This window comes from Chionomys nivalis, chromosome 22 (assembly GCF_950005125.1).
Source record: "Chionomys nivalis chromosome 22, mChiNiv1.1, whole genome shotgun sequence".
Taxonomy (NCBI): Eukaryota; Metazoa; Chordata; class Mammalia; order Rodentia; family Cricetidae; genus Chionomys; species Chionomys nivalis.
In genome coordinates, this window is record NC_080107.1 from 45,360,473 (window position 1) to 45,370,263 (window position 9,791).

The 9,791-nt window shown below is 56.6% G+C and overlaps 1 protein-coding gene across 1 annotated transcript; it reads right to left on the reverse strand.

The window, feature by feature from the left end:
• Positions 1-788: 788 nt before the first annotated feature.
• On the reverse strand, positions 789-3,465 carry Ier5l (immediate early response 5 like). Its single transcript, XM_057755222.1, has one exon. It carries the CDS (start codon positions 3,274-3,276, stop codon positions 2,056-2,058), a length of 1,221 nt encoding a protein of 406 aa, XP_057611205.1. The 5' UTR covers positions 3,277-3,465; the 3' UTR covers positions 789-2,055.
• Between the last annotated feature and the right edge of the window lie 6,326 nt (positions 3,466-9,791).

Below are 9,791 nucleotides of genomic sequence, written 5' to 3' on the forward strand. Positions count from 1 at the left end.
GGGGCCAGAACCCCGGCTCCAGATGTGAATTTGGTTCCAGTGGGGAAGAACGCGAGCTTCCTCCGGGCCTTGGCACATTCTCCCACTCTGAGGTCATTCCGTAGGTGGTCAGAGTGGAGCGCGCGCCTAGAGCCTTCCTGCCTCGCCTCCATCCACTGAAGAGGAAGGAGAGGCGGGCGCGAGGGAGCAGAAAGGGAGAGGGGAGGGGCGCGAGGAGGGAGGGAGACGCCGCCAGCACACCACCAAGTGGCACTGAGCAGTGATAACAAACTCAACTTTAAAAAAAAAAAAGGAAAAAGAAAAAAGAAAAAGAAAAGGAAAAAAACTTCCCCAAGTTACAGCCTGAACGCGCGGACGTGCGGTCAGAGGTGCAGGGCGGGGAGTGTGGGTGGGTGGCCCAGAAGTCTCCAGGCTGCAGAGAGCTCAGACTAGGAGCCAAGTAGGCCCTTGCAATCCTGGTTGCATAGGGAGATGTGTTGGAGGCTGGCTCAGCTTCCTGCTGGAGACCCCGGGGCAACCGGTTCCCATGGGACCAGGACCCGTTGGAGGGGGGTGTGGAGTGGCAGGGACGACTGGGAGACGCGTAGCACAGGGTTCCTTCCCTAGAGCCCACATCACACACACACCCGGGACTCCCAACCCTGACCCTGCGACGTGGGCAGACCCCGCCCGCCGCAGCTCTGGAGAGCTGGGGTTTGCGTGTGTGTGTGTGTGTGTGTGTGTGTGTGTGTGTGTGCAGGTTCTCCCACCTCTAGGCCCACGTGAAAGCAAAGCACTACCATACACTCTACAGTCGACTTTTTATTAAGATTATAAATTTAAACAAATAATTTGAACAGTTTTACCCGGCGAGATTCAATTTAGTATGCACAAAAATACAGGAAGAAGGGCCGGGAAGGTAAGGTTGGCAACTTGGTTTGGAGTCCCTGGGACGGTGATGGCAAAGATCCAGAAGGGGTCTAGGCGAATCTCGCCTTCTCACAGCAAAAGGCTTTTAAATTAAACAAAATATATTGAGCTGAGGACGCAGACAGGGTTCTCACAGGCTGGAACAATGCTGGTTTCATGAGATGGAACCGAAGACTGAAGCAGGACAAGGTAACTTAGAAGTGCGCACACAAACACCACAGCTGACCAGGAGCTAAGTGAAGCAAAGCGAAAAGTCTCCAGCGCAGCCGGCGGTCCCGGCCCCTCCCTCCCCCGGGGCCGCCGGGGATCCAGGTGAAGGAATCGACTTCCTTTTTTGTTTAGTGAGGACCGCAGTGCTGGGCATGATGGGAAATGTAGTTCGCCCTGCTCGCCCCCCACCCCTTCCCCAACTGTGCTGAGTGTCGGGCGCCACCTTCCCCCTGGTCCGGGAGGCGGGTGGAGGAGGGGAGGAGGACGGAGCCAGAGGGGCGGGGAGAGGAGGGGTTCTAGACGCCCGCCCCGGCAAGAAAAGAAAAAAAAAGTTGAAGTGTTTTCATTTCTGCCTTCTCATTTTGAGAACTTTGGAGGCCGCCCCCAGAGAGGAAATGTGACCGAAACGTCCCTTTTGGAGATAGAGTTTGCTTTTGTTTTTTTGCTCAGAATTTCATAAGACCCATTCCTCACCCCAGAGAGGAACTCAGGAGAGCGGAACGTCGGGCTTCCAGGCTCTGACAACTGATTGGAGTCGGCGTCCCGGGCCCGCGCCCTCCTGCGTTGCGCCCCCGGCGTGCCCCGGCACCCAGCCTCGCCCCCGGCTGCCCGGCACCTCCTCCGGGCAGCAGTCCTGCCTCACGTGGCAGGCTCCTCGCTAAACACCACTGCAATCAGTACAATAAAAAGAAAAAAAAAAAGAGTAAGAGAAACACAAAGCATACTTAAATAGGCGCTTTTTCTCTCTGCAAAAATAAAGTCCAAGATTTTTTAGATTTTTTTTTTTTTATTTTACAATTTATAAAACATCAGCCTCTGCTTGCCCCCAGCTCGCACCGACTGGCCAGGACCCGCTCGCTCCCTATCGTCCTTTGGCCGAGTCTTTGTCTGGCCCCAGCCCCGCGGGGCCCAGGGTCCCCATGTCCTCGGGGGTCCCTAGAAGGCGACAATGGCTCGAGTCCAGGCGCCGAGGCTGGCGAGCGCTTGCTTGGCGCACAGCTGCCCGTTGAGCGGCGGCGGCTGCTCCGAGGAGTCCGGCTGTCGGCTCACCAGCCCCGAGAAGCCCGAGCCAAAGATGGAGATCAAGTTTGAGATGTTGGACGCGTCCGGGGACGAGTCCGGGCAGAAGTCCTCGAAGCGGGCGCGCTTACAGGGGGCGAACGGGGCGCCCCCGGGGGGCTCGGCTCCCAGGTCACCCGCGTCCTCCTCGTCGTCGTCCTCTTCCTCCTGGCCAGGGTAATACTTGCGTTTGCAACCAGCGGCGGACGCCAGGCCGGGTCCCGGAGCGCCCTGTCCACAGCAGGGGCAGTGGGCGGAGGCGCAGCAGTCCTGGTGCAAGTAGCCGTTTTCCACCGTGGTCACCACGTGAGTGTCCAGGTCCAGCACGGTGGTCTGGCTGCTGCAGTGCACACCGAAGTCCGAGGGGGCCGGGTACGCGCCCCGGTAGAAGCCAGGGGACGAGGAAGGGGCTGGAGAGGCGGGCGGAGAGGAAGCGGCGACGGTCGGTGGGGCAGCCCCCGGGGGCGCCGAGGGCGCAGAGCAGGCGGCCGGGACGCGAGGGTCCCGCGGGCAGAGCGCGGCGGGCGCGGGCGGCGGCAGCGGAGCAGGACCCGGCTGCAGCGGCTCCAAGTGCTGCCCGCGGTGGGGCGCGCCGTGCGGCGGCTGGAGCGCGGCGCACCCGGGCAGCTCTGAGAGCGCCCCCGCGCAGCCCGCGGGCGCCCCGGCCACCGCCACCGCCGCCGCGCAGCTCCTGGGCGCCGGGTGTTGGTGCTGGTGCAGCTGCTGCTGGAGGTGCAGCTGGTGGAGCTGGTGGAGCTGGTGCAGCTGGTGCCGGGCGACCGGCTCGCGCGCCTCCGCGTCCCCGCCGCCGCCAAGTTGGAGCGGGCCGAAGTCCGCCGCGTTGGCCGGCATCCCCGGCGCCGCGTACGCGAGGTGCTGGTGCTGGTGGTGGGGCGGCTGCTGTTGCTGCTGCTGCTGCTGTTGGCGCCGGTAGAGCTCGGCGTAACGCTCGCTCAGGTAGAGCTGGCGCGCGTTGCGGAGCACGTAGGACACTAGGAGGTTCTTGTGCAGCTTGATGCCGCCGCGCTGGGTCCGGGAGCTGTGGATCTTGCGCAGGGAGATGCTGATCAGGCTCTGGGCGTCCAGGGCGCACTCCATGCTCCCGCGGAGATGCGGGCGGCGGAGCAGCCGCCTTTGCTGCTGCTAATGCTGCTGTTGCGTGTATCTCCAGCAGGTCGCTGGGGCGCACCGGACACAGGGAACCGAGCCCGGGTCAGCGGGTCGGTGGCGCTCCGAGAGAAGCCGCCACCATGCGCTCCGTGCCACCCGCAGGCTCACGCTCCCCAGACGGCGCCAAAGCAATGAGCCTCGGCCGGCCCCGGCCCCAGCTATTTAGCCGGGTAGCAGCGCCCCGCCCCACTACAGATTACCCAATAGAATCGTGCGGAGCCTCCCGAATGACAGCCGCTTCCCGCCCCGGGGCCACTTGACTGACCAATCAGACCAAGGCGGTTCCTTTGTGCTATTCAAATACCGAACGGACCCCGGGCCTCCAACGCCGCCGCTGCCTCGAATGTTCTCTTGAGACCGCGGCACCGCGTGGGACACGGAGCCTCCTAGGTAGCGGTCCTTAGCGTGGGTCGTCTCTCGGGAGCCATGTTGAAGGCCGCGGCTACGCTGGACCTGGCTCCCACGAGTTGGGGGTCGGCTCACCTGAGAGCCGAGGAGATGGCTCCGCCCCCTTCCGCACAGTTGGGCCTCACCTGCAGCAGGTGCGCGCGCGGTTCCCCGCTCAGGGCCACGCGGTGCCTCTTCTTTCTCACCTGCCAAGGCCGGGGGTAACCTGGGGAATATGAGCCTTCTCTTGAGAAAAGCTGGTGTGTGTGTGTCCGGGGGCGCATCTGGGCACTAGGGTATCCTCATGGAAAATAGAGTTTGGGGCTTGATTCCCTGATGTTTTAGCCCAAGGACATCTGGGAATGGTCGGGGAAGGGCCTCCCCTCTGACTGCAAAATCCAGTGAATTTTGATCTATAGTAGAGAAACTTTGTCGTTGTGAGCCAGCCCGGAGGGGTGGGAGATTGGAGGTAGGGAGATAGGAACCCTCCCCAGCTTCCTCCTCACCTTTGGGTAACCTCTACTTTGCTGCCTCACTAATATCAATGACAATAGAAGCACTTACTGTGTGCCTAGCTTGGGGCCCTGAGCAGAAGGTCTGAATCTCTTCCTCTCTCTAAGGTTCCTTGGGGTAACCTGTTAAGATTTTGTCAGAGCTGGGCGGTGGTGGCGCTCGGTGGTGGCGCTGGCCTTTAATCCCAGCACTCAGGAGGCAGAGGCAGGCGGATCTCTGTGAGTTCGAGGCCAGCCTGGTCCAAAGCTTCAGAGAAATTCTATCTCGAAAAACAAAGGTTGGTGAGAACCCTGAGCCCCAGGAGTACCCAAGCCAAGGACTCATCGCCTTTTATGTCCTTATTCTGAGTTATCCACGGGCCAGTGGGACAGGCTATAGGATAGGGATTCCTGGGAGGCTGTACTGAGAAACTTACAGAGGAAGAGGGCTGCTGTGGGGAGGGGAAGGATCCAGGGCTGGACCCTTGAAGGACAAGCAGCGTCCACGGAGATGACTAGTGACAGATAGGACCTTGTGGGGCTGGGGACGTGGAGTCTCTTCTCTGACGATCCCTGTCTTCAGACCCTTCAGTACCTCTGTCTCTTGACTGGAGTTCAGACACCCCACCCTGTTGCCCACTTTTTAGGAGAGGACCCAGCAACTGTTTCTTCAAGTTTTTGCATTTTCTCAAGGTCAAGTATCAAAAGAGCTGGGAACAGTTTTCTTAGGTTTCCGTGTGAGGAAGTTTAGACACTAGCAATAAAGAGACCTTGTGCAAAACCACAGGACTCCAGGCACAGCTCTCTGGGTAGTCAGTGCACCTCTCCCCACTGACTCAAAGCAGCCAGGACTGCATTTGAGGAGGGGGGTTGTTCTCAGAGCAAGCACGCTTGACTGACATCCTATTGGCCATGTGGCAATGGAACATGCTTCCCAATGTGCCCTGGTGAATCCTGGGAGGAAGAGAGCCATACCTATCTCAAAGGTGTACAGGCTGGGGAGGGGGTGGAATCCTTTATCTCACCCCACAGCTGGGGAGACTGAGCTGGTCAAGGGAGTCTGTGGCCCACAATGTGCGCTATCCGTTCCCAGTAGTTACCGGGGAAACTTGAGACATGAGGTCACAGTGTCAGAAAGGGATGGTGGCAGGATTCGAACCCCATTCTGTGGGTGCCTAGAAATAATGCCAGTGGAGCCAAGTCCAGTTCTTTGGGTCTAGCTCCTGATAAAAGATAAATTTATAGATATGTCTATATCTATAGTTTATATATATTTTTGCCAAGTTCCTCAAGACCAGAAGTCTTCGGAGCCCCTAGGAAGGCAAAGATCATTCTTAATTCCATACACTCAGTCATTCTCAGAGCTGTGACCCAAACAATAGCTCCAGGGACCAGCTTGAGAATCATAGTGGGAACAGAAGGGGTGGTGGGCAAGGAGTTGGGCCCCTCCTTGGGTTTGGTGTCCCCCCCCTTTCCCAGCCACTGCTACAGGTAAAGCTCTCTTCAGTGCCTCCTGTGTGGTCCGAGTCTCTAGGGGGTGTGGGGACTTCTTTCTGCCACCTGTCCTCAGTCTTCCTTCTCAAGGGTGGATGAGTTGGCTTGGGGGTCAGCAAGCTGAGCAGTTGTCTGACTTCATAAAACCCCCTGATTTTTTTTTGGGGGGGTGACCCTGGGCAGGGGAATTGCCACAAATGTCATCAGAAAACTCCCACTGAAGGAGGCGCAAGGTCAGCTGAACTGTGCGGGTGTGTGTGTCCTGGGACAGGCATGACTGTGACTGGTGGCCTCGCACTGCCTCGCACTGCGGGGACTTTAAATGTGGACAGAGTGGGTGAGTTGCATGCAGACCTCGGCTTGGGCACGCAATGGGCACACAAGTGTGTGTGAGAGACTGTGTGTACCCGTGCATGCACTCGCAGTCACCTTGTGGAGGGGAACAGTGTACAAGGTAAGGGTTCTAGAGTTCACCTGAGTGAGGTTGGGGCACGAGCTTTTCTTCCCTGAGTTGGGGAGATTACATCTGGTCTGAGTCACCATTCCCTAGAGGAAGTTAATTAATACCTCAATATTTACCAAGTGTCTGCTGGGATGGAGGCTCTGAGCAGGGCACGGATCACTGGGGACCTGGTGATACCAGCCCTACATCAGAGCCCTTACGCATTGTAAGCACACGGGAAGCTGCATACACCAGACTTAGGGGTGTCTAGAGAGGTGCCTGGCCAGCGATAGGACTCACCCTTGGGGCGCTTAGGGTGGCTGAAGGAAAGAGTGCCCAGGCAAAGGCACCTTAGAGACAGTATGCTAGGAGGCAGGAGGAAGGTTTTGATTTCTTCAGTTTGTCCTCTCAGCTTTCAGAACTGTGATCTGGAGACCATGGAAGTCCATGGAAGAACAAGATAGAGCTTTGCCCTGCAGGTAGAGAAAGTAGATGGTGTCTCACAGAGCCGACAGGGGAGGCCCAGAAGCTCCCATGCTAACACTAAGACCTTAGACCAAGGAGGTTGAGGGACTTTCCGGTATAGATTGGGAAAGGGGTCCAGTGAGGACCTGGTATACAGTTGGTGCTCACTAAACATCCGTAGGCTAAGTAAATCAATGAATGTTATGTGCAGAAGGAATGACGACCAAGGCAAAGCACCCCTTCTCCCCATTTCCACATGGGTAAACTGAGGTCCAGGGAGCGGGGCTGTATGTTCTGGGGATTGGCCCAGATGCCCCTTCAACACCAGCCTCTTTCCCTGTGCTCCAGCCTCTGGTAATGCGGGGAGGAGGGAGGCAGATGTTTTTCTCAGCAACCTTCTCTAGTTTGATATGCAGCCTCCTCCATGGGGTCAGAGACCCTGGGCCTCATGTGGCAGCAGGGCAAGGCAGTGCAGGAGTTACAGCTGGGGCCTGTCTGAATCCAAGAGGTTTGTGATTCCCAGATTCAGGAGATCAGAGCTGTTCTCCAGGAAGGTTACTGTGTAACCTCAAGTGCTGGGGAGCAAGGCTGGAGTCCTGCAGCCCTGGCAGCAGCCATTTTCACCCCTAAAGGACTGCACCCAGCAGTGTCTGTCTGCCTCACATGGTCCTAGCCAGGGGCAAAGCACCTAGCAAGACCCGGAGCCCAGCTTCAGGAACTTCATGGACCTGCCAGGCAGTAAGAAAGACTGGCATTTCTTCAGTTTTGAACAGCTTGTTCTCTCGTTCGCCAGGTCAAGGCTGAACCAAGCACCGGTCTTTAAGGAAGGCTCCTTATACTCCATATCCCATGGAGGAGGCAAGGGGCACAGAGAGTAGGTGCCCTTCTCGAGGTCATACAGCCAGGAGGAGATGTGGTGGGGATCTGGAGGAGATGGGCACCGTTCCATGGGCGGGTGAAGGGGATACAGTCCCCCACTCTCACTCATGGTCCTCCAGGTGGACAGAATGTTATCTGTTGTATCTTGGGTTTCTGAGTCCTTGGGCAAGCCGGGTGTGCATTTGTTTATCCATTAACTCATTCATTCAGGCTGCAGGCTGGGCTATGGTACAGGCTCCACTAGGCTGTAGGAAGAATACGCAGCAGATCTCACTGCCTGAAGGCCGATTTGAAGTATCCTTTTCACCCCCCTCCCCCCCAGCCATCTGATTGATTGGTAATGTCTGCCTGGAGCTCTAGGTGAGAAGGGATTTGGTATATGCCTCACTTGATTAGTGATGTCTGCCAAGGGCTCAGCTGGAGCCTTCAAGACCAGTGTGCTAGGCAGTTTGGACACCTGGGTGTTCCAACAGATTGAGGTGGGGGTTGTGGGTCCAGCATCAAATGGCAGGAAAGTGCTTTGAGAAGCCGGGGGAGGGGAGGACAGAGCTGGGGAAGAATTATGTGCAGTTTTTCTTCTCTTCTTTCCCAGGGTCCTGCTGGACACTGTACTCTGTGTAGGCCAGGGTTAACTCTAGTTTGCCTGGGCTGGAAGAGTGGGTGGGTGAGTGACGGCGGCTAAACCTTCCTGATTGGGAGGTTTTTTTTAGAGCTCAGTACAGACTTTTTCCTGCATAGCTCTGCTGGGAGTTTCTAAGCTCTTAGAACAGAATCTGGAATTTTATTTGTATTTGGGTAGGGGAGGCTGCCCCCACAGAAGTAATTAAGTAATAACCCCAGACCCTATGTGCCAGGGTTGTGTTTGGCAGGAGCTACTTTTCAGTGATTCTCACGACAGTTGGACCAAGTGGGCAGTGCTGCTGCAGGTCCATTTGAGAGCCAAGTAGATTGAGGCCCAAGGAAGCAGAGCTCCAAGCTGGTGGCACAAGCCTGCCATCCCAACACTTGAGAGGGGAAGACAAGAGGATTCTGAAGTTCACGATCAGTCTGGGCTGCAGGGTGATTTCAAGGCCAGCATCAGAAAACAAAACCAAATCAAACAAAAAGACCCAAAGTGGTACTGGGTAGGGCGGCTCCTGCAGTAAATCCTGGTGCCTTGGGAGGCTGAGAGGAAGGATCTTGAATTTGAGGCTGGCCTGCGCTACATAACAAGTACCAGGTCAGCTGGGGTGACACAGCAGGACCTTAGATCAAAAGTCAGGAATGGGCCAGGAAGTGGTGGCATGTGGTGCACACCTTGAATCTCAGCACTCCAGAGGCAGAGGCAGGTGGATCTCTGAGTTCGGGTCAGCCTGATCTACAGAGTGAGTTCTAGGACAGCCAGGCTACACAGAGGAACCCGGTCTCAAAAAACAAAACAAAAAAACAAAAACAAAACAAACCAGCAGGAACAGGGCCGGGTAAATAGATGATGGGTGGACACAGATGGTGGACATAGATGAGTGGACATCTACCTTGACAGGACTTTTTGAGTAAAGGTACTTGATGATCCGAGATCAATCCAGAGCTCACACACAGGCAGAAGGAGCGAACGGTGCACAGAGTTGTTCTCTGACTTCCGCATGTGCACTGTGGCACACGTGCCCAGACAACTTCTGCCTGAGCTGGGGAGAGGTGGCCGTCTCTCACCCCTCACCTGCCTCCCTTCTGCCTTGGTGTGGCTTACACTGGTTGGTTCTTTCCTGTACTTTAAATGCCTACTGTTTACTGGGCTCTTGCTCAGCTCACAGAGCCAGAGGATTTCTGCTGTCAGGAACTTTCCTTACATTTCATATGAAACAAACGAGGAGTCCACAAACGGAGAAATGAACTGGAGGGCGCTGAGTGTGGTGGTCAGTGCCTGTGAACTGGGCTTGGGGAGCCGGGGAGGGCAAAGGAGGCCAGCTTGGCTTACGCAGCTAGAGCAGGACTGCCTTGAAGAATGCAGGAAGCAAGGGGGGCAGGAGGGAAGGACAGTGCCCATCCTCCCAGGCCACCAGGCAGAGGGTCAGGTCTCCTTCATGGGTGGGTAGTAACCCTACCTCTCACTTTTCAGGACCTGAAGCTGAGGCTGCTCCTCTCTCCCTCCCTTCTGCTCCCCCAGACTGGTGAATTTTTATTCTGGTTCCATAAAACAAAGAGGAGTTTCTGTTTTGAGAGCATTTCCTAAGAACCCATTTCTCGTGTGTGTGTGTGTGTGTGTGCGTGCGCACCTGTGTACACATGTGTGTGCATGTGTCTGCATG